The following is a 27,136-nucleotide window of genomic DNA, read 5'->3' as shown; positions in this document are numbered from 1 at the left end:
TACACTTAGCATGGAGTAAATCATTTTTCTTAATCAGGATATTCATTCATTTGAGACAAATAAATTCATTTTTTTGAGACAAAGATATGGTTTCTTTAAATGAAATAAATATTTGTTTGCAGTTAGGAAATCTATATTTGGAAGGTAGCGCCATCAGCCATACTGTAATTTTTTTCAACCAAGATTTGTTTACTATAAACAAATATATGTTTGAATGGAATAAATTAAATGATTTTGTTCAGTAAAATTGACGAAAGTATTTGATTCAATTAAATATTTATTTCAATCAAATATATACTTCTCAATACCCGTGTAAAAAAAATTGTTAAAAAAAGGTTAAAAAAGTGTTGACTATTCTAAACTTCAAAACGTGACACAACGACGAACTTTTTTTGAACGTTTTTTAAACTTTTAAAACATCAAGAGAAAAATCAATAAATATCCTTATATTATTAAGATATGCTAAAACGAAAAACGTTTAGAAATAGTTCGAAATGAGTTTTTTCTGAACGTATTTTGCTCTGAAAAATGTTAATTTGTAGTATTAAGTCAATCGTTTTTTTCTGTGTATTTTCAGAAGTTTGAAAATCGTTTAAAAAAAGTTTGTCATTGTGTCACGTTTTGAAGTTTAAAATAGTCACTTTTTAACCCTTTTTCAACAAATTTTTTCACACGGGTGGTTTCAAAGAAATCTATTTATTGGGTTCAAATAAATTGTTCTCTCAGTGTATAATTATAAACTTATATAGTAAATAAATAAAATCGATAAAATTATTTTTTACAAATGACAAATTTATTACAAAACGTTTTTTTTTCTAATGGTGGCACATTATTTCATGAATAATAATTATAATACCTACACTCATTTTTGATAATTTTATTGACTAAAATTACAAACGTATTATGATTTAAAATTTTTTTTTGCTGATTATTAAGTATGAGCAATAGCAGAAAATACGAATGATAATTTTTTTTTTTTTAACGAATTATTTAAATATTTGAATAATGATTTATAAAATAAATGAGTAAGCTTAATTATTATATTAATAATTACGCTTGAGCATTCTTGACTGTGTACAATTACAGATTATTTATACAAAATTACAATCGAGTATCAGTCGCCAATGGCTATATACGTACATCGTACATACAAGTATTTTTAAAATTATTTATTCTACATACCTTCCATTCATATTTATCATAATTACAATTAACATTCTTCCAATTTTATTTAAATGTAATACAATAAATTAATTTAAATTTATTACAATAATTAAATAAAAAATTTTTGTTTCATTAAATTAATAAATAAATATTTTTAAGAACACTTGTATTTCGAAGTTTACCATCACATTTTTTAAATTTTACAATAGCACATTTAATCGTTCTTATAATTACTTCCGACATTAAAAATATATATAAATAAAATTACATTCATCATATTAATGTTAAATATAAATAAAAATATCAATTGCAATTGCCGATAATTGCATTTCAAGCACCGCTTAAACATTCACATCAAAAATTTAATTTACAATTTTTAAACATAAATTTTATATTCCTCATTAATAATTATGAAAAAAAAAATTACGACAAATTTAAAAAAAATTTTTTTTTCATTTTAAAAAGACATTATCCATACCACGATAATCACAACTTCAATTGCTAGATAAAAAGCAAATAAAACTATCTCAATAATTGAGGTAATGAGAGGAGTCTAAAATAAAATAATAATCGTAATAATTAATAATTAATTAAAATAAAATAACAATTACGGACCCCACAAAATTTCTCACTAATTGAGACTTTTGACTAGGGGTTTATTTAATAAAACTTACATTATACATATTTATTTTGTTCTAATATGCATGCACATAACAGCGGAAACGCTGCCGCGACAAGTTGGCTTATGTATAATCGTGGGTCAAAAAAATAACTCGATTTTGACTTATTTGGCTTGCTTTTGACTGAACTCAGAAAATTAAATAATAGGAATTACTAGTTAGTTATGGTAAAATTTTTGACCATCAGTACGATAGAAGTGAATATTATCTAGATGATTGTATAAATCATCTAGATTGTAAGGGAAGTCTACGGTTTCCGTGGCGCCACCAAATGATCGCGAATTCTTGTGGAACTCGAGGAAATAAGACTTTTTTTCAAATAGCCATAACTTCTTCAAAAATGGACTAATTCAGACGTTTTTTTTTTTTTTTGAAATTTTCATCTTTAAACGTACTTTTCGGAAAAAAAATTGAAGATATTAGATCTATGAAATATTTTACTTTTTTGAAAAAATTCGCTTTTTTTTCGAAATACATTTTTCTCAAAAACTAAGCAAGATATCGAAAAATTTTATTCGTTAAGAAAGTCTTATTTCGTCGAGTTCTACAAGAATTTTTGGTCATTTAGCGGCGCCACGGAAACCGTAGAATCCCCTCAATAGTTATATATATAATCCAGATGGTAACAGTTACCATCAGAAATTATAATTGTTACCATCCTGATAGTAACTATTACGGAATTTATTGCAGAAGTTATCATCCAATAATTATTAATTCTATTAAAAAAAATTAACACTAACTATATTTGTTAGTACTAGTTACTAACTTTATAACACTAACTATTTTTGCATTGAAAAACGTTCTAATCATTCTAGATGATTGGAATTAAAAATTTAGCATAATAAACATAATCACTTAATTTTCTGAGTGGGCTATAATTTTTTTTAATTCCAATATGACTTTTTTAACTTGAAAATTTAAGTCAACTAAGTCAAATTAAAGTCACATTGATTTGAATTTGACTTCAATAATTTTAAATTTACGTCAAATTAAAGTCACGTTGATTCGGATTAGATTTCAATGACTTAAATTTAAGTCAACTAAGTAAGACGATGTAGTCAAAAGCAAGTCAAAACCAAATGTGTTTTCATGTCTTAAAAATATGTTTTTCATTCATTAAAAAAAGAACTTAAACTTGACTTGCTTTTGTCTTGCTAGAATTGCTTTATTTTCAATTTTTAAAATTACGTCAAAATCAAGTTATTTTTTTGACCCGAGATATAATTTTTTTTATTTTTTTCGGTGTCCTCTTCGTCACAGAAGCGTTTCTACATAAAAAAAACAACAAGACGCATACACTCTTGACTTGTATGCATCTTGTTGATGATGATCATTAGCATCGATAAATTTTTAATAATTCCACAATAACGAAACCTGATAATAATATAAGGTAGGATAATTTTAACCGTAAGCTAAGTCACGACGTAACTCTACCGTGCGAAAGGGTAGATTGAACATCATTTCTCACTATATTAAACGATAATAAAAACGAAGCCTTCAATCTGGCATTATCGAGAAAACTTAATCTCGTGTTTCTGTATAATAATGAAACCGTAGGAAAATTGACCGTTATTGATAGATGCATTTTTTTCATTTTTATTTATAAGAATCATTAATGATTCCTTTGATACCAATAAAAAAAATAATAATAAAATAGGAATTAACTAGCAATTGAGAATTATATCAAAATGAAAAAGGTCATATTGTCAAGGGTGAAAGGGAAAAACTCTTACAATCTATATTCATGTATAGATATATATATATAGTATATATATATACTTATTTAATATTACAAGTTGAGGCAGTTGAGTTGGCAAGAGCGAAGAAAATAATAATCAGTCGTGTTCGTTATTGCCTATATGTAAACGGCATTTAAACTTCCCTTCATCATATTATGCTATAAAACGTTATTATTATTATGAACGTGTGTTTTTATTAAAGAGCAAGAAATTTCATCAATGCATCGTATATTAGCCGTGGATTTATGGTTCCATCGGCAGTGTAGCGAACACCGCGTAATGAACCATCATCATGACTAACGACACCATATTCACCGACAATGAATCCATCAGGTGTCCGTTCTTCAACGCGATACTTGCGATAATTTCTGCCCTCAACAACGTAACCAACTTTGTTGTGGCCATCTTCTGATCCGGCATCAACTGCCGACGATGAATTCGGCGCTTCTGTTACTCCTTGAGGACCGTGAACGTTTCCATTGCTGCCAACACTTACAGCTTCATCAACTTCATAGTTTTCCTCCTCGGGCTCATGGTTAATTGGCTGACCGTCTAGTCCATAAATTTTACTTGGCTCGCTGTACACCTTGGCGGGTTCGCCGTAGACTTTAGCTGGTTCACTGTAAACTCTCGCAGGTTTTGAATAAATTTTTGATGGTTCTCCATACACTTTTTCAGGTTCCCCATAAACCTTAGAAGGTTCACTATAAACTTTTGAAGGTTCGCTGTAAATTTTCGAAGGCTCGCTATAGATTTTCGAAGGTTCCGAATAAATTTTTGATGGTTCACTGTAAACTTTTTCAGGCTCACTGTAAATTTTAGCTGGTTCGCTGTAAATTTTTGAAGGCTCTCCGTACATACGTGAAGGTTTTCCGTAAATTTTCGACGGTTGTGGATAAACTTTCGGTGGTTGGTTGAACAGAGGACTGTCATAATGTCTGCCAGCTTTACGGCCTTGTAAATGACCGACATTTTGAACCTCATGAATTTCCTCATTCTCTTCAGATAATTCGTAACTCTGTTCAACAGGCTCTGAACTCGTTGCCATTTCCAGCGAGTCTTTGTGATCTTGAGATTTCGGGAAACTCGATGACGTTGAAAATGGCACTGAGTGAGCGATAATTGATTCTGGTGTTACAGATGATCTTGCTCGCCAACTGGTTCGCGGAAGGCCTTCGTCTACCGAAAACTCGCTGCGATTCGATTCCGACACAATATTGCTGAGTTCTTCAGTAACTAATTTTGCTGGAATTAGGGTCGAAGTCGTTTTAACTGTTGACGTTTTTGTGGGCGTCGAAATTGTTGAAGTTTCAGCAGTCGTAATCATGGATACCGATTTAGCGGTACCAGTTGCTGCTAAATTACTACTGACTGACGACAAAGATGAGCCGCTAATTGGCGGTCTGGTTATCATTGTCAATTGATCATTATCGTAATGCTCAACTCTAACTTTGTAGGGCGTTGCCTCAACTGTAGATGTCACGCTAACCCCAATAACTTTTCTACTGATATTTTTTGATTTTGTTCCATTAATGACACGTAAAATAGTCGGTTGATGCGTCACCGAAATAAGAGGTTTCAATCGCACAACATCTTCAGTTCCCAACTCATCAGATGCATGGGTATGATCTCGATTATCATCCAAAGACTTGTGACTAACTGGATAAAGTTTCGCGCCGATTTCCCGGTGACTCGGTCGCGATGTCGTTGGCCTTGGACTCGAGGGCGCGCGTGATATCCGGTAAATGGATGCCTCACTCTGACGGGATTCAGCTACTGCATTGTCCTGTACCGTCTGTTGATTACGTCTGAAACCTCGACGCCTTGGTGTTGGTGCCATTGCACCGTTTATAAATACACTTAAGAATTCCGTCCCCGCTACAACGTCGTTGCGTTTTGCCGGAGCTGCATGTACCTGCTCCCATACGAATGTTGCATCGAACAGTATCTGAAAAAATAAAAAAACATAATATAATTAATATCATATCATTACATCTTTTTATGTGAAATGATTAATTACATTTAATGCAACGTTAATTTATTTATTTTTTTTTAATTGTTTCATATAAATTTTTATCGACATTATAAATTAACTTGCAGTTGGTTTTAAATAATCTAATTAAAAATTCATTCAATATTTGTCTTTACAAGCAATGACAAGTGAAATAGGGTGTTGAACAAAGTCCTTGGTTGTTAAAAAAAATAATTCACGACTTTGCAGCTTGTTATAGAATTAAAAGAGAAAAAATAAAATTTAGTGTATGGGTATAGAGAGCTCGTTCACGAGCTGCCGGCAGTCAACTTCATTGCATACCTCGTAAATCATATATGTTGAACGAGCAAAAATCCGTGACACTGATACAGAAGGAAGACTAACTGTTTTCGCAGTTTCAAATAACAATTGCGTATTATATGTATGAGTGTATATTATATATATATATATATATATGTATGTTTGCTCGAATTTAATTGAAAACTGTCAGAGATACTGTTGTTGTAAATTATTCCGATGGACGTTTGTATATTTACTGTACTCAAAATGTGTAACGTGGAAAGAAACTTGCGAGCGTAAATTTATAAGTTCATTTAAGAATAAAATAAATTGAATTACGCCCTCGCAAACAGTTCTAGAAGTCGATTTTCGAAAAAAAATTTACGCTACTTATTTTCTCGTATTATAGATAATGTTCATGCAAAATTTCAAGTCTGTAAGTCTTTTGGCGGAAAACCGTAGAATTATTCATTTCTTACGCCCCAAGCCCCAAAGCCTCACAGGAGAACATTTTTTAAAAAATATTTACACTATCGATTTTTTCATATCGTAAGCAATATATGTTTTAAACTACAGTCTGTACACGAAAAAAAAAATCGGTAGCAGTTACTGATTATTTTTCGGTAGCCGCTACCGATTAATTTCCGGTAACAGCTACCGATTATTTTTTTCCGTGTAGAGCTTTTGGTTGAAAAACGTAAGTTACATTTCTTACGCCTCCGCAAAGCCCCGCCAGAGTCAATTTTAGAAAAAAAAATAAACACCATTACATTAAAATATGAGTAAACAAGGAGTAATTTCGGAGTGAATGCAGAGCGGATGACTATTTTTTTAATTTCCTCGGAGTGAAATTCACTTCGAAGGAAAATTTAATTTAATATTAGAATTCCGGGTTAGAGTGAAATTCTATCTTAAAAGGAGTTTACTTTAATATTAAAAGTCCGAATCGAAGTGAACGAGGGTTTAAATAAAATCCACATCAGTCCAAAATCACTCTGTTGAAAAAACAAACTTTTTATTTACTCCGTATGAATGGTGTTTTTTTTTTAACTCCGGGACTCCGAGTGACGGAGTGAATTTTTATGAAATAAAATCCATAAACACTCAATTTTATACAGTGTTTTATTTTAAACTGTTTAAATTTATATCATTAATATTTTCAAATTTATTTATTATCGTTATTTAATTCTTAACTTGATGTTTTTAGTTAAAAATATCCTCTACTATTTGTCGGATTTTAAAACAGATACAAATTTTTTTTTTATCATCAGTGACCAAAGCTGAAGATACAGTTGTTAGGTTTTATTACTGTCCAGAGACAAACCATAAACAGTGGTTAACATTCGTGAATAAACAGAAGTCTTTGATCAAAAAAATAAAAACCCAGGCTTTGTCCAACTATCAATATAAATCATGATCAGAAATGATTTCTTTATCATTAAATATAAAAATATTTATGCTTTTATAGTATAATAGTCCATATATATGTATTGTAAATTAGAAGATTTTAATTAAATTGGCAAATAATTAGTTTTCAGCATTCCAAGGTGTGACATTTATTAGAATCATTATTCCATGTTCGTTTTTTTTTGCTCAGGTTAAAATTTTAAGTTTTCTTAGGTACAATAATTTCAAAATGTTTATGCTTGTTATCGAAAAGAAAAAAATAATAACCGGATTTATACTGTTGTATCTCATAATATAACAAAATCTCATCAGACTTATTTCCGAGAATTTAATTTCACGTTTAACAACAAAAATGTTGATTCATGTCTATAATTTCAACGATCTAAATCCATTATCAGATATGATCAGTAATTTAAGAAATTAAGTAAATACTTAAATTTACAATGTTTTAAAAAAAAAATTTAATTAAATCTTAATTGCAGTGATTTAAAATTATTATCATGAGATCAATTATTTGTACTTAAAAAAAAATAATGTAAAAATTTTTCTATAAGCTAAAGTATATTGTATATATTTAAATAAAATAATAAATTAGCTTTATAAAGACCGTTAAAAATTTCTTAGAGGGATGGTGACTGATAAGCATCTAAAAGTCACGATAATATCCATTCATATATACATAATTATTTTTTCTCATCTTTAGTTAATCTCTACATGCACGCTTAACTACATTTCGCAGACTATAACAATAATAAAGTGTGACATTTGCACATAGTTAAGTCGAACTCACCACCTCAGGGACATCCGATCTCTTCGCTTTCGACCCGCATGCAACTCAAAGATATCTCACCTGACCTTGATTCCCCATCTCTGTCTTATTTATTTTTTCTATCTTTTACGCACACGTGTATCATGCACACTTATATATATTTATATATGTGATCCCGCAAAAAAATAATTATGCAAAAGGAATTTTTTTTTTTATAAACAATCTACACAACGCTTTTATTTAAGTTTTATTATTTTAAATACTAATCAAAATAAACAATGCAAATATTTATTTATTCTCGCGGCTTATGTGCTTTGACGATACTTGACATCAAAATAACATTTAGAATAACTTGCAATTTGCTATGACTTTAGTTCACGATCCTTAGAACATAAGTCTCGTAGCAAACACTTTCCATGCATACATACAGAGATATATGTTTCTCTACATAGTACATATAACAAGTATACATACATACATATGTATATAGTGTGTAGTTACAATGGTAGTAATAAAAGGACAAAAACAAATTTAAATGTAGGCGTTTCTTCGTACGCCTTTATGTCTCCTTGTTCTTGCTGTTACAGAGTGACCAGTGAAACTAGATTGGTTTCCTGTTGAATGTTGAAAGGCCAACTCTAATATGCCACTGTCTATTATAAACGGGATTACGTTTTAAAAAAATTATTTAATTATTCATTCATATACTGTAAAAAGAGCGGTGTTAAAAATGGACTCTATTTAACACTTTGCGGTGTTAAAATGAAATAACACCGTCGTAGGCTGTGTAATTTGGCGGTGTTAAAATATCGGTGTAGAAAAAATTCCACACGGAAAAAAGAGCAGTTGAAAAATTACAGTTTCGTATAGTAGTAAAGCGCTCCGAGTCTGAAACTGTAAAAATTACATTTGTTATCAAAAAATAACAAATATTACAGTTTCGAACTCGATATTATCGATTTAAACTGTAAAATTTGCTGCTTAAAATAGTAATAATTTTATTACTATAACAAATTTCTAAAATTACAGTTTAAGCTTTAATGTTTAAAGATTTTTTCCCGGAAGGCCTATTTTTACTGTAGAAACTGTAATTTTTCAACTGCTCTTTTTTCCGTGCACGTATAGAAATTAGAAAAATAAAATGTATTACATGTAAAAAAATATAAAAATTTGATGAATATTATTTGGGGGAAATTTCAATTTTGCTATGTAGTTATTCATATAATTGTTTATTTTATACGTAATTTATTTAAAAATTACACAATTTTATGCCCACAATTTCAATCACCAATAATTGAATTAATTAATAAAAATACTGTTTAACTGCAGTGATCTAGTAAGTAAAAATATTTATAAAGTTAAATATTTTCAACACCGAAAAATATTTTAATACCGGTAAAGAATATTTACACCGGTGGCGGTGTTAATTTAACACCACTTTCGGTGTTGAAATTTAATACCGAAAATTTTAACACCTAGTACACCGTCTGGACTTACCCCGTTTTTTTTACCGTGTGTATTTATTATGATTTATCAAAATTTTTTAAACTTAATTAAGTGTTTTAACTTTTTATTTCCATACCAATAAAAAATAGTATTTTTGTATGGATGCAAATCCTCTATCTAAAAGTCAGTAACTAATTATTCCATTAAAATTTATCTAAAAAATTAAATTGTGTAAAGTAATTGAATTTAAAAATTTCATTACTGTTAATGTCTTAACTTTTAAGACAACACTTCTGATATAAGATTAAACACATAATTGTAATAATAAAGAAAATAATATATATGTATCTAAGAATAAGTTACCTTGAGAAACTGATCATTCAACTTTATATGTACAATCGTATCGCCTTAATATTATATATGTACTGAAACATCATACCAATAAACATACATCCTGTTAATCCCACGTTAGACTATAGCTTCTAGAGCTAATTTAGCATACGGAATTGATCGTCTTAAGCCGTGAGTAAGTAAGTAAGTAAGTAAGTAAGTAAGTAAGTGAGTGAGTAAGAGAGTAAGAGAGTGCATATAGTGAATATATAAATGGTTAAAGTCGATGCACTGTGTTTCCGAGGAATCTCAAGAAAGAGCTGATCAAGGTTACGATTGATTGGCCAGCGACATATGTATATCGTGTTTTTTTAATTTTTTTTTTTTTTTGTACACGTACATTGGGCTGCTAACAATGTATGGATAAAATAAGTGTAACTACATGCATTGCATTACTTGTCGCGTGTATATTGCACTCATGATATATACATGCATACAAGTCACACTGTTCTTTAATCCATTCGCTCTTTACATATATACATATCGTCTATATATACCACTGGCAACAGCAAATCTCGCTCTCCCACCCAATCAAACTAATTATCTTAGTACTTGAATGTATATACGCTACTCTCAGTTGCTGGGTTTTGTTGACCTTGGTTAAACACTGTTCGAGATTACTGAGAAGATTCTCTTAATTACCATCCTACTTACTACTTAATATTTGTATCAACATTTTTTTATCTTTTGCGAATACTCAATTTATAAATTGATCCTTCTTATATATAAACTTGATTTAAATTTTTTTAAAAATATAATTAATTGATTAATTAATTATGAGGCATTAAAAAATTTAATTAAATATTTTAAATACTAGTAGTATAATAGTAGTACAGTGCGTACTAATATTTTTAGTCCACATGTAATTATTAATACGATGAATATAATCTGAAAAGTCAATAAATCAGACCAGTAAAGCCGTGATTCCTTCAATTAAATAAAATAAACTCTGGTCGTTTCGTTTAAATTCAACAAAAAATAGTAGTATTATTTATCTTTTTTAAATCACTGCACTGAGAGAACAATTTATTTGAGCCAAAAAAATAGATTTATTTGAAACTATTAAGAAGTATTTATTTGATTGAAATAAATTTTTAATTGAATCAAATGCTTTCGTCAATTTGAATGAATAAAATCGTTTATGTCATTCTAATATATATTTTTTTATAGTTAATAAATCTTGGTTGAACAAAATTACACTACGGCTGGTGGCGCTACAGTCGCCACTACCCAAATACAGATTTGTTAACTACTTCGAAAAAACAAAATCGTGATATTGGAAGCATCTAAAGTATCGTTATGCAGATTTAGTGAAGGGAGCGATCTGTATAGTTACAGTAGTAATATGGATAGCTACTATAGTGATCCAGATTACTACTAAAGCTATACAGATCGCTGCTACCACTATACGTAACGCTAACCTAACTAACCTCCTAATGGGTGAATGAGTATTGTGACATTCAAAAAATCGTATCGTGCTGGTCACAAAAATTTTTTTTCCGTGTATAAACAAATCTTTATTTCATTCAAATAGACTATATGTTTGTCTCAAAAAAATGAATTTATTGGTCTCAAATGAATGAATATGTTTGTCTCCAATAAATATTAAGTGGGTTCATTTAAATATGGGATTTATTTGCCTGAAACAAATCTTATTTGGCTCAAATAAATTGTTCTCTCAGTGTGTCACCAAAATAATTGAATCCTTAATACACTGTCAAAAATCGAGAGTGATTACGGATTATATTTAAATCCAAATTCCTTCCGTCACTCGGAGTTCCGGAGTCAAAAAAAAAATAACTGCACTGTGAAAAATTCCCAACAAATTTTACTATGGGTGCATAGTAACACCGGACTATAAGAAAACTGATTCAAAATTTACAAGTGTCCCATAGTAAACGTATGCGCATAGGCCACAATCGTGTAGTCTGCGCATACGTTTACTTGTAAATTTTGAATCAGTTTTCTTATAGTCCGGTGTTACTATGCACCCATAGTAAAATTTATTGGGAATTTTTCACAGTGTGCATACGAACTAAATTAGGAGTTTGCTTTTTCAACGGAGTGATTTCGGATCGATTTTGAAAAATTTATCTCTTACTGTGTTTTGAAATCGGGCAGCCGTTCAAAACTTTGAATGAACCACTTATGGGTATACTTAACGTCCTTATTTAAAAAATTAATAATAATTATTTATCAACATTATTCTTGAAATGGAAATTTTATTCTAAAATGTAGAACTACAGCAAATAATTATAAAAAAAAAAAGATTTTTCATTTCATTGACCAATTTATATTAAGTGGTTTAATCTCACTCCAATGAAAAGTGAGCGAGTAATGGGTCTTTACATAAATATTAAAAATTATTAATATATGCAACGGCACATGTGCTATTAACGTAGCGATCATTTTGATAAATATCTTGCGGAGCAAAAAAAAGGTTGAATTAATATTAATTATATTCGAAAACTTCCTGAATCGTTTATGAAAAGTCAAAAATGAAATTAATTACTGTATTTACAATAAGAAAAATACGCTTTTGACTGTTATTCATGAAATATATTTTCTAACTGATCAAGCGTTACTTGTTTCTTATTACTTATATTTATATTCATATGATATAATTACTGTTATATACATATGCTAGTTGATAGTCTCAGTTGTGCGTGTGTTAATTAAACTCGATATTTAAGGTCTTGGTCAAGTTAATAATCGTGCTCATCATATCATCCATTTATATCATTCCTTTTATTTAACTGACACTCTTATGTATTATTTTTTCATACTAGTAATATATATCGCTAGTTTCATATATATAACGTCATATGTAACGTCAACACGACCTTGTCCAATTCAAAATGCTCATTATCTGCTTTCTACTTTTATGTACTATTAATTATAACCACCATTTTATAGCCTGGATTATTTATTCATTATTTTAAAAATAACAAATAATTTTGTCTAAATTATAAAACATTTTCATAGTAATTGCCCTATTAATATTTTTTTAACATTAAACTATATAGTGGAAAAAAATTTTAGTGTTATTATAGACAAATAACTATTGCAATATTTCCTAATGACGCAACTTTTAGAAAAATTTTACATGTATTTTAATTGGTCAAGTATTAGTAAATTTTTTTTTTTTTTGACATATACTGGTTTTTTACAAAAAAGTTTAGAGCTATTCAATATCATTAAATTAAAAAAAAAAAAAATTTAGATTATTTTCCAGCCATGTGAATTTTTGAGTCGTGTCTTTTTCAACATTTTGTTGGTTACTGAGCTGTTAATTTTTGTCAAAAATTTGCGTAGAGTTGGCTTGAAATAATTATATTAGAGAGTAAAGAAATCTTGGAATCAAAAAATTTTTGAGCTGAGCTTATTAGTGCTAACGATTTTTGAATAAATTTGGTACGAGATAGTCAGGTTCTGAGTAGACATGGCAATCTGCCAAGCATTACTCATAGAAAATAAGCATGCATGGATTTTCATTTGCTTTCCAAATACGTATATTTATATATTTTTTTATTATTTTGACATATAACTAATAAATATCCCTTTCCATTTCGGGAGATGTCGGCCAGTACTTTTAAAACAATTATTTCGTAAAAAAAAAGCTAAAAATAAAAAAATAATAAAAAATTCTGTCAGGACGACGTCGATAAATTTACCCATGAAGTAGCCGATATTAATAACGTTCAAGTGCTCGCAAACTGCCAACGTGACAGCGAGTTATGTTATGCGTTTTATACTGTATGGGTCACAATATTCTATACTCTACATACACAAATACATACATACATACATATATTTATATACCATAGGACACTATGTAATGTAATGTTAAATGGACGGGGGCGTGATCGGCTGATTCACTCGATCGACTGGCAAAAGTGTGTAATACATAAACACATAACATGTTGTGTGAAAAATGTTTATATCTTACATGCATATATATTTATATATAAATAACATATATAAAGACACATTTGTCGTCGCTATATACAATCTTCGACCCGACGAGGACGCCAATCGTCCTCGTGAACTTAAATCTTTTTTTTTGTCCTTGTTAAAGTGGAGGACTACGCCATCCGGATATATGGTATGTAATGCTCTCTTTCTCTCGAGGATTGTGTAATTTTCATGAAGTAACAACTGGTTACATGATAAAAAAATAAAAAAATAATTTTTATCAGTATTTTTTCCAGCAAATTGAAATATTTCAATAATTATCAATTATTATTTTAATTAAATATAATTATTTCTTAAACGTTTATGCTCAAACCGAAATGGATTTTTCGCGTAATGAACATGAGATGGTTATTAAAACTAATTATAATTAATAAATTCATTTATTTATTTACTCACTCGCGGTTTTAAGAAGTAATTAAGTGTGGAGTTAAATAATAATTGTTCGTAATTAAATGATAATAAGAAATTTAGGTCAAAAATAAATAACATGGCCTTCCGTATCGATTATCAATCATCCTTGCATTTTATGTTCAAGTGCGTGGGTGCTGTATAAGTCATTTTGTTATTCGTTTATGCATTGGAATTTAAAGTTACTGCATCAAGGTAAAACGAGTGGAGCTAAACTACTTATTGATATTAAAGCCAGAGAAAGAAAGAAGGAAAGAAAGAAAGAAATAATAAGAGATTCTCATTTTATACGTCATACAGATGTACATACTTGTGTATTATGTATATGAATAATCCTAAAGAAGTTTCACTTTCAATTTTGCCCTCTGTGATCATGAATTTTTTTATAAATAATCCTTCTCAGTTTAATGGGCATTTGAAATTAAAAAAAAATTAAGTAATATAATTAAAAATAACATTGAGATAAAAAAGAAATAAATGCAGTAGAACGGTATCGCAGAGGACATTACGGAAGGGGAAGAGGTTGTGTGGGACTTTTTTTAAATTTCTGCATATCTCGATAACTTGTACATGTGTATTCAGATTTTTGTAACATGTAACCAATGGAATTTCATCACCCACTGTTACGCGTGTATTTTTGTGGCGCCTTTTGACATCTGATTCGCGGCGCTAACGTTACTTAATGTGGCTGTTAAAATATAATTTCACTTTATATGCATACGTGGATATTTTTTTTTATTTTTTGTAGTGGAATTTTTTTATCATGATTAATATTTTTTTTTAAACTTTTTCTAATATTTTTTGTTTTTTTCAATTATTTTATGCTTCACAGTTAGAAATTTTGTGTATTTGTGTTAATAAATTATTTGGTTAAGTTTTTTGTGTTGACTTTCAACACAGAAATCCGTTAATTCGACAGAAATCGTTTGGGTTATTTTACTTTAACAGATTTTTTATGTTAAATGATTAGAAAATTTGTACGAGACAAAAACAAATTCGGATTTAAGTCTCAAAGTTCTCAACGAGGTGTTTGAGGATCAATTTAGAATTTGAAGATTTACAACAGTATAGAAAGTTATTCTACACAGAAAAAATGAACTATATAAATTGAGAACGACAAGTAGTATAATGATAAAGTGATCACTAAATACTATCATTCTAAATAGTAATTTTTTCATTTATGATTAAGACGTGAATAATTACAGGACAAGTATGAAAATTTATTGTCTATGCAAGAAAAATTACTATTTGAACTTTAATAATCGTAACTGATATTTAGAAAATTGACGACACGTATTATAAAATTTATTATTTGAAATGTTAAAATTCCCCATGTTGACACCCGGGTTCCGAATTATAACTTCAAATACTAATTTTTAAAGTTTATTTTTTCCGTGTAGTTTAGTCCTCAAAGTAGTAGTTACGACCAATTTTACCACTTTGAGGACTATGCTGGAATAACAAAATTTGGATTAGAGCCTCAAAATACTCAAAACGTACAGACATAATTTTATCCACATTTAAACCTCAAAAGTCTCATTCGACATATTCTCTCCCCTCCTTTTTCTATCTAAAATTTTTCAAAGTCCGAAATATAACTTTTCATTCGTTGAGGATTTTGAGGTCTTAGTTATAATTTAAAATCGATAAATTGTTCGCATTTAGACCTCATAGTTCATATTGAGGATTTTGAGTACTGAAGTATGTAGTTACTTTCTGGGCGCCATATAGAACATCAAAGGAATCGAGGCATTGAGGACTAAACTAGAATTTGTTTTTTGACTCGGGTGAAGTGTAACACATTTCTTGTGTTATTCGAAAATTAACACAAAATTTGTGTTGTTTAGCTAAACACTCCCGCGCGTTTCTTCATTACTATAACCAAGCAAAGCATTGCAGCAGCATTGTCTGCAAGGAAACTTGGATTATAATTGATTTACAATTAAATATAATCATAGATAACTTTCATATTTTTATGATCAGGTTCAATAATTTTTTTATTCTTATTTTACAGAAGGATAATTCATAGCTCCATTTTTTAGAAAAATCACCGAAAATCGAACTAATTGTTTGCTAAATTGACACAAGTTGTACTAAGGGTAGATCAGTATACTTGAGTTGGTTAGATTGTGTGCTTATATTTATTAGTTAATTTTAACACGAAAAGTCTTAAATTTACAAAAATTTTCTGTCAAAATAACAGATTTTATGTGTTCAATTATTTAACATAAAATTTGTGTTAAAGATCAATACCAACGCAATGTGTTGAATTAACACAAAAATTTGTGTAGATCGTTTGCAACACACGATTTGTGTTTAATTTAGCACAAAATTTCTAACTGTGTATTTGTTCACGTACACTTCTATTCTAAATGTTTTATGCATTTTTTTTTTCTTGAGTAGAAAAAAAAAATTATTATTAATATCATTACATAAATTCCATCAAGAAAAAAATAATAAAAAATTTTCCCACTATAATACTTAGAAATTATAGTTAATGCATAAAAATATGACAATTAATGATTTGAATGATTTTTATGTAATAATGAATATTAACAAATAAGATAATATTAATTAGATGATTAGTAAAAGTTGAAAAACTTATAAAGTATAAGTACTTGTACTTATAATGATGATAAAAATAATAATAATAAATAATAATAATAATGACAACAGTAATAATTAATTTCACAGTAAGATAGTAAAGAGTAGTATGGGAATATAGAATGAGAGAGATCTTTAAAAAGTAGTAGTACGAGTTTACGTCGAGTAAGTACATTGTAATTAATATGTAAAGTTCATCGAACGTATGCCCCGACTTTTCTCGGGGTCCCTATATAAATATATTCAATTTAAAATCTAATATAAAGGCTTTTATTACCACGGTACAAATAAATAATGATCTAGTTTTAGAAAAAAAATTTATGTATAGTTAAGTACACATGATGATTATAATAAAAATGTTTATATATATATTTATAGGTATATTTATTGAGTAACGAAGAATAATAAGCTACACGCAACTAAAATTATGCATTTATAAATATTGTAAATATTAATGTTAGATAGAAATGTAGTTATTATTATTTATTATTCATTTTTTTTTTTCTAATTGTCAGTGTATTTTTTGTTCAAATATTATTATTTGCTATTGGATAACGAAGTTAATTAGTACCATAAATAGAGCCTTAGCAAAACCAGTGGCTAATACACGTCATTTCAATCTCCATTGGTGAGTGTTTAAGCTTTCATGTGTCAAGGACATTCTATATGTCTGCTAACTCATTTCATCTACTAGATTAATTAAAATGTTTAATGTTTAATTACTCTTATATAATGGATTTATTAGATGTTACTTTCGATACATTAGATTTTTATTACTTAATAATTTTACTATTATTATTATTTTATTAAAAAAAAACATATCATACACGGATTATGTTGGCCACCTGACGAAATTGACATAAACACATTGCATGCAAAAATTACTATGGCCACAGATTACTGTAACCATCGTAAGTTTTACTATAGTCATAGTAGTTTTTGCATATGTTCATTTCAATTTCCGTCAGGTGGCCAATTCTCTAAACATAAATAAGTGAAATAAGGGAATATTCACTAATTCTGAGAGCCAACCGAACCACCTCTTGAAATTAGTGGTTCGGTTTGCACTTGGAATTAGTGAATATTAACTTATTTTCCCTAATTCATGTTTAGAAAGAACATGGTCCGACTTTACTATATGACACCATACACGGAAAGATTGGAACCCGACTGGTTACTGTTCTGCACCGTACTGAGTCGGGTGCAGCACAGCAACCAGTCGGGTTCCAATCTTTCCGTGTAATATTTTAAACGAGAATAATTTTTCCGTATACCTAAGTAGCACACTTGACTTTGTGACATCTATATTAGAAGTTTTGAGGCTGGCACATGGCCCAACTGGGACGATAGCCAATAAGGAGGAAAAAAAAAAGTTTTGAGGCCGTGTTTTGATCTATCGATAAGGCCCTACACAATAACTATCATAGCAAAATTTACAATGGTTACTGTAATTTGTGATATAATTGTCGTCAATTTTACTTTAGGCATAGTAATTTTAGCATGTGTTTATTTCAAATTCCGTCAGATGGTCAACATGGTCCGGCTTTGCTATGACATCATAACATTTCAAACGAGAATAATTTTTCCGTGTAGACCTCCGATGACTAATTTTATAAATTTAATGTAAGAATTGTTACAAGTCTACCAGATTAAATTTGAGAAACGAGACAATTCAAATTCAATGAATGAACGAGTATATAGCTGGGGTATACATAATTCATTTAGTTTTTTTGCACCATAGTTACATAAACGATAATTGAAAACGTGGTCTCAATTAGAATATTCGTGTATCAACTTTACTCTATTGGGCATATATTTAAAGCTAAATTACTTATTTTTAATTTTTAACTGAACATTTGTTTAAGTTCTTAGTCCTTGTTTCTACTATAGATTCATAGTAATCCACTTTTATCATTATTCAGATTTATGTGGATCTACGTAGACCAAAGCTAAAAAAAGCAAATTATCAAACTATACTCTCTGAAATAAATTAGTGAACATCATGTAGCAATCATTATTTGACAGTGAATATTCACTTATTGCCAGTGAAAAGTATACCACTATTTTAATTAGTGACATACTTTCCACTAGTAAACAGTTAATAGTCACTATTTTCACTATTTCAAATTTACAAGGGTAAAAATTCAAAATTTCGGCTGCAACAGAATTTTCAGGAGCTTCTAAAAAAAAATTTCAAGGGAATTTTAGATCTATAGAGATGTACATGAATCTGAGTAGCTGTTGACATCTATTATAGGTGTCAAATATTTGGGACAATTCAGATCTACGTTCATCTAATCAGATCTCGTTATATTTAAATTATTTTTTACTGGATAGATGAATTCTACCCAATTACACTCGTCATAAAATTATGTATAAATTTCCTAAGCATGATAGGATCAAGATTTAGGTGATCCTAATCGAAACGTCACATGCCTAGTTTGGTATAGTGATTTTTTAATAAAACCCGAATTGTGGAAGGCTTGGAAAATCCAAGTTGAATCAATTCTCATTAATGATGTTACCATCATTGTTATTTATTATTTAAATAAAAAAATATTGCGGCAATATAAAACACGAACGAAAGAAACAAAATTACAAAACTTTGAACGACATTTTAATCGAATGATTAAATTTAGTATTGCTACAATGTATAAATTTAAAACGTTGACAATATGAGTACCAAATCTGTACAGAAACTTTAATATGTATTAAAAGATGTATATTATAAGCATAAAATGAGAAATGACAAAAAAAAAGATTAAAAGGTTTGTTATTTTAATGGTTTGGCATTGGTTTTTTGTGACTAAATTCAGCGATTGCAGGCGCCGAGAAGTGAACACCCGCTGCGGTCCAGACATACACAGAGTTCTTTCTCGAAAAAATATAACGCGCCCTTATGATCTTTTAAGCCGCGACCATAAAAAGAAACACAAAATATACCTTAACCACCTATTTACGATTTGTGACCAGTTGTGGTTTTCGGCAGCGTTATTTTGTCATACAATTGAATTTTTTCATCATGACCCACTTTGAAGCACTCAACTAATTATTTACTTGCCTTTTTTTATCGAATAAACTCATGCTTTAAAAATTTTTATTCGCTATATTTCCAAATTGATGCAAAACAAATAAATTGATAAAGCCCTACGTAATTTTTTCCACTCTACTTGAAATTACGCTATCAAATTTTTTTTATTCTCAGAATGAAATCATACTTACGTAGTTCATAAATATATTATATAAATTAATAGTGAAATATACTTCAAAAGTAATATTTCTAAAAGTCATTCCGGAACTTGTAGTTTCTGATTTCGTTGCAATCAACTCTGTCTATAATTAAATTGATCACCTAATATATAAAGTATATATAACTATACATATATATCAATCTGTAGAAATTCAAGTCGATGTGCGTAGCTGCTGAGATCACCGTCAGTGATAACAATCGTATCGAAGGAATTATTTATCCTATATATAAATGTGTTACATTAAACTAATATACATTGCATTACATTAGTGTAATCTAGTCTACTTTAGTAGACTCTAGTGTATTGTGTAGCTTACATTAGTGCAGTATAACAAATATATATATACATATCTATCTATATTTGTTATATTGATCGATACGATGTCCGAGTTCACGCGGCCTTGTGCAATTACACGAAGAAAAAGAGACCAAGACTCCTATAGACGTATATATATTTATATATATATATACATTTATATATTACACTAGAGAAAATAAAAGGAAATTAGGTCGTAGCAGGCGTATTATTTAGTTAATTTGCCCCAAGGTATATGCATATTTTTTTAAATTAAATAAAATACTTGAACAATATATATATGTATATACATAATATTTTACATGCTTTTTATATCTGTCAAAAATACTGTAATTATACTTTTCATATTACCTTTTTCCCGCTACTTTATTTATGATAATAAATAAAACTTATTTTTTTCGGCTAATAATTTATCTGCGATAGATTTAAAAATAAATATTTATAAGTGCAGTAATTATTGCCAATTTGTCTCAAGAATATTTTCAAATTACGTAATGAAATTCCACAGGTATTTAGACTATTTTTGAGTGACAGATGATTTCAAGTGTGAAGTGGGTCAAATTTTTATTGTTGTAACGAACTCAGGAAATTGATCGTTCCTTTATTCAAAAAAGTACTTTTAGCTTTTAAAAATCTGATTCTCAAAAAAATATTGATCATTTCAAAATACATGTCAGATTTGAGAAAATATTATCAATCATTGTTAATTAATAATTTGTAATTATTGTAAATTATTAACTAAACGTCTCTTAATTCTTGAAAATTTAAAGGAGGAAGTAATTAATTTCACTTAATAATAAATTTAAAAAAAAAATATATATATACAAATAATTATCTATATTATATTAATCATATTGTTTTATATATGATCGATTGTATAAAGTGATGAAATATATATTGATGGTCGGCTACACCTAATTTAAACTTTGAACAACAGTTGAATTGAATGAGCGGCGTTTTATCTTTGCCACTACTTTGTTACTTACTGTTATTATTTTTTATACCAGTAGCGCAATTATATTAATTGCAATAATCCGCAAGGTCATTCAAACTAATAACTTGAAAAAAAAGTATAAAAATAAATATAAGAAAAGATAAAACATAAAAGCCTGAGTACCAATAATTTCGTAAGAAAAAAAAATGATTTACCAGAACAATAAAAATTTCAACCCAAAGAAATAAAAAAAAAATTTCAGCTTAATTTTGATCAAGGTCATATATATATTTTTTATTTTAATATCTCGATACTTTTTTTTACTGATTTAGATCTAGTTATATATTTAAAAGAAAAATAATTAAAAAAAAATATTAATACATAATATGCATGGTCACGGACATATTAAAACAATCATCAAAAATTCACCCGGACATATATAATAATAATATATAAATCATGTTAAATTATTCTTCACGATTATCCCGCACGACGCACGAATTTCTCATTAACATATCGTTGATACCGCCATTACTCAATTATATTCCAATTACACGGTCATTTAATTCCATAGCATCTCGCTAGCAAAATAAACTTTAAGATTTTTTTTGTCACGACATTAAGGAATTTTTTTTATAAAAATAATTTTAAAAATACTCGCGGATCAATTTGAATGTTTTATTAACCCGGTATATACTGTAAAAAATTTGCGCAGCGAAGGCAGATTAAATCTGGAGTGAATACGAAGTGGATGTCTGTGTATTTATTTAATCTCCTTGGAGTAAAAATTCACTCCGTACACAGTAAAAAATATTGTGCATTTGTGTCGAAAACGGTTTGCGTTAAAAATTGTAGTGTGTTAAACTAACACAAAGTTTGTGTCACTTTATTTTGTAACATAAAAATGTGTTATACACTCTTTATTAACAGATTTTGTGTGTTACTGTGGATTCTTTGCGCCCTCTTGTGGCGATATTTCAACATAATCTTTGTGTTAAAAATGGGAACGCAAAGTTTGTGTCGAAATTTCAACACAAATTTTGTGTCAACCGTTTTTAACACACAAACTGCGTTGATTTTACACAATATTTTTTACTGTGTATGAGAGTTTGCTTCAACATTGAAACTCCGGTTCGGAGTAAAATTCACTTCTAAACAAACTCTGAATCGGAGGTAAATGCGGATTTAAATAAAATCCAGTTCACTCCAAAATCACTTTCCTGAAAAAACAAAGTCCCCATTTATTCCATTTTTTCTCAAAGTCCGGAATTCCGAGTGTCGGAGTGAATTCGCATTCAAATAAAATCCGTAATCACTCCGGATTCGCTCCTGATTTTTAAGAGTGTACACTGTAAAAAATTTGCGGAGTGATAGCAGATTTAATCCGGAGTGAATACGGAGCAAATGACTGCGTATTTATTTAATCCCTTTGGAGTCAAATTTACTCCAAAGGGGAGTTCATTTTTATATTATCGTCAAAGGTGCTTTAAATATTTAATTCATTTGGAAGAATTGAATGAACCTCAGATAATAATTTTTTTAATGCTTTAGAATTCCTTATGTTTATAGTATTATAGTATTAATGTTGTGTATTCATAAGTATGAATTATAAATATGAAACTGTTAAAAGTCTGTTGGCCTGATTTGAGTTGAGTCTGAGTTGTAAGTTGTAAGTTTTGAGTCATAAATTATAAATTTAAGCATTTTCACTACATGTATTAATTTGTATATGATCGAAAGAGGTCAAACCTTACGATTGAAAATAAAATAAATAAATAAATAAATAAAATATTAAAACACTAAATCGGAGTGAATCCGGGTTTAAAAAAAATTCAAATCACTCCGCTGGAGAAAGGAACTCCGTATTTACTCCGGATGCGGAGTGATTTTTTCCAAACCTCTGGAAGTCCAAGTATCGGAGTGGATTCGGATTTAAATAAAATCCGTAATCACTCCCGATTTTTTACAGTGTATAAACAATAAACTTAAAAATGTAAAATTAATTTATAGCAGCACTCAAAGCTGTTCTTTGATAATAAAAATTTAAAGTCGACCTTGATACCATGCAGTAAGTTGTAAAATGCAAATTAATCTTATATAAATCATAATAAAAATTTTTATCTAGATTTTTTTCTTCAAACCGGAAGTATAAATATACAAATTGATAAAAATTTAATTAATTTTATTAAATTAAAAAAAACATTATAATCATATTTATAATCAATTAAATTAAACTGAGGTCGTGTCTATTGTACCATAATTAATATAATTATTGACTTATAAAAAATCAAATAATTATTCTCTTGAATGATTGGTAATTAAATAAAATCAAGTCATCAAGGTTCTCATGCTTGATCAAGTGGATAAATTTCTTAATTTGACAACTTTATTCTCATGTTTGTTTAAATAATCTGAGGTAATATTTTTGTAACGTTTATTCTTTTAAATTACGAAATATTGTTTAATAACTGAAATAAAAATAAAATATTATATATAAATAAAATAATCAACACAATTGAAGGGATTTCGCAAAAACGCCCTTTTAAAGTCTTCTTACTAACACATATTGTCTACATAAATATATGCGTCAATTGTTAATAATCTTTTACTGAAGTATTACTCAATAATAACAGACGTATATAACCTGCCGGTTTTCGATGACCCTCGGCACTGGCTCAATTATTATCCATCTGGTCTAAGTCTTATTTTATAATATAAGATAAAGACGATGAGATTGCAGGTCTAGTCGCTAGTTTAGTGTAGAGGTAGATTGTTAGTGTATATAATATATAACTAAACGTATGTATGGGTATGGTACGTATGACTACGTCGAGTGCCTGGCATTTACTCTCTTAGCAATGTGAAAGGTGTAGTATCGGAGTCAGGTTCGATCAAGGTACTATTCTATGTAATGTACCACGTCAAAACACGCACACTTGAGAGAAAGACTCTTCAGCTTGCCTGCTTATTGCTTGATCTCATTGCACTTGTCTACATTCCTAATATCTTCATTCACTTCACTTAAAAAAAATGTATATGTATGTATAATAAATTCTTGTCATTCCGATTAAATTAAAATATTTTTCATAACTCAAATTCAACCAACTCCTTTTTTTTAAATCATCAATTCGTCAACCAAAATATTTATAATTTTATTCATGGGAATTTGAAATTTTGATAGACAAATTTAGAAAAAAATTAATTAGATTTCGTTTGATATAAATATTATTAAGATGGAAAATACATATTTGTATATACAAATGATTCCAAGGCTCTTAAGTGTTGCATTGAGACAAGAGATGGTATAAAGAAATAGTGAATAGTGATTTAGTGCCCACGGCGACGGGTCAAGATCCCGAGACATTGTAGCCACAAGTAATGCTTATATATCCACTTAAGAAGATGGCTCTTTATACTATTTTATCACGACCAACTTTATTTCAACATTTAACAAAAGTTCAAAACGATATTTCTAACAATGTAACAAATTATTTAAACATACAATAGCAATCATTTTACTAATCATTATTAAAATTTATGGGTAAATTATTATGTAAACAAAAATACTTTTAAATTAATCGGATATATAAAATTATAAAAAATCAATGAGCATGAATATTAATATAAAAATTCCTTCCGTTGATTAATGCAATTATTAATTAGATCCGGGATACATTAAAGAAAGTGAAATAAATATATATATGTTGTGCTCATATTTAAACCAGAAAACTTAACTATTTATCTCTGTATACAATACAATTAATATATATAAGGGATATCGTGTTTTAAATAAATTGATTGCCGCGGCAATTGAATTAGCGTGGAAGGTCGAGATCGTCAATTTATGTCTATATAATGTATATAATAAATAATAAGAGAACTTGCGGTTAGTTCTCTAGTCGGCGAGGTCAGTAATTATTTATAATTTTTGAAAAATTAAATGCCGACCACACTACAGATGCGGCTATTAAACTGTATTTTATTTAGCACTCACTTTATCCGATAATACACCAATAAATAAAGATATTTAAAGTTTATAAGTTGAGTAAAATTCAAAAGTAAGTCATAAAAATGTCGTCAAATGAAAAAAGATACAATCCAAGTAAATCCGCATTAAATGCTAAATATATGTCGTCTTAAACTATTTGTACACTATAGTGTATACGCTTGACCTTTTTGTTACTAATTATAGTTGATGATTAATTATTTAATATTTATATTTATCTATAGATCAATACAATTTTATTTGCCATGTATAATTTTGGAAATCGGTTTTCAAAATTTATAATATTATTTACTCTCCATATACTTTTATAAACAAAGTATATAGTCAAGTTTTCCTATACTTCCTTATTTACTATATTTTGAATAAATGTAAATTTCAACTGGAAAGAATAGGAAGTTTTGCACGTCTCAAATGCGAAGCATATTAGGTTATATCTACTGTCAAATAGCCACCGTTTCGCAAAATGCTTGCACAAAGTCATTTTTCAATAACTCAAAGGATTAATTGATTATGTATTTATTAATGATTTTTGTAAACTTTAAAGTCTGATTAATGCGATAGTCAATTTTTTTATTAAATGTAATTGTTTATAATTAAAGAAAAATTCAGTTCAAAAGTTTATTTTAGTAACGTCCTTTAGAATGTATGTCTGTGGGTCGCCTGAATTTAAGCCATCACGAGGAATGAATCAACTTAATTCTTGTTGTAGAAGTTGCTATTCATCCTTGGGATAAACCCTATTGAATATTAGCAACCAACTCTTTCTCATTTAAAAGATATCAGAAAAAATCGATAGATTTTCTGGAATTTTTGCTTTAAATATATCGACCATAGGTCTTTCTGTCTTTTTTTCCACATTATTTACATTCGTATACATCTCGCTCTGTTTTCTATACATATACTATCTATCTATTTTACTCATGTATGCCCTGATTGAAAACTCCGATTGAATCTGATTGAAACTCAATCAGAATTCTATCAGTTTCAATTGGAAACAAATTTTCAATCAGAAATGTTCGGGAGCTTTCGGGGTCTCCGATTGACTTTCAATCGGATTCAATCGGAAAAAAAAAATTTTTTATTTTCTGATTGAATCTGATTGAAATATTTTAAGTGAACTTTCGGGGAAACGATAAAATTTCACCAGTGTATCATTTTTATACGGCATATTTGAACAGCCGCGAATACAACACGATACTCTCGATGAAGACATCTCGAAAATTTATTTTATTTAAAAAAAAATAAATAATTAAAGACAGTGATAACGCTAAACTAATACTGTTTATCATCAGTTCGCTTGTAGTTTTTCTCGGCAGATGGCATACAGGTCAACTTTCTCAGTCCCTATAGGGGAAGGTGTTGAGGAATTCTTTGAATGGTATGAAAAGAAAAGAACTGTACAGATCCCGTCGCCCTCAGACCAGCCGTTGCCGTGCGGATCGGCTAACGAACAGCCACCGTTTAATAACGTTAACATACATCTTCAACAATTGTAGATGCCAGTTAACGGCCTAGAAATAGCAACTGAAGATGATATAAATACTTGACCAGACGTGTCTACATTAGATGACAAACAGGAAAATAACGAAAAGGGCGATGAAGAGCAGATAGATGACGAACACATAACAAACAGAAGCACGAAATGAACATCAAACAATAACGATGATGAATCCAAAACAAAAGAAAACAGAAAAATAATTTATTTATTTATATACACGTTTTATTTATTCAAAAATTAAGGAAAATGACAATTGTCAGCTAGATTCACATTCATAC

At 28.8% G+C, this 27,136-nt stretch overlaps 1 protein-coding gene across 2 annotated transcripts in view; it reads right to left on the bottom strand.

Annotated features, from left to right (window-relative positions):
* Window positions 1-407: 407 nt before the first annotated feature.
* Window positions 408-27,136, bottom strand: part of LOC130668238 (uncharacterized) — a 44,583-nt gene continuing 17,854 nt past the window's right edge. For both annotated transcript variants that reach the window (XM_057470419.1, XM_057470420.1), the window contains exon 2: window positions 408-5,531. In XM_057470419.1, coding sequence (XP_057326402.1) covers window positions 3,780-5,531 — 1,752 coding nt within the window. In that variant the 3' untranslated portion in view covers window positions 408-3,779. The remainder of the gene's footprint in view (window positions 5,532-27,136) is intronic.

This window comes from Microplitis mediator, chromosome 5 (genome assembly GCF_029852145.1).
Source record: "Microplitis mediator isolate UGA2020A chromosome 5, iyMicMedi2.1, whole genome shotgun sequence".
Classification (NCBI taxonomy): domain Eukaryota; kingdom Metazoa; phylum Arthropoda; class Insecta; order Hymenoptera; family Braconidae; genus Microplitis; species Microplitis mediator.
The sequence above is the reverse complement of the archived record's forward strand: the minus strand, read 5'-3'. Positions and strand labels throughout refer to the sequence as shown.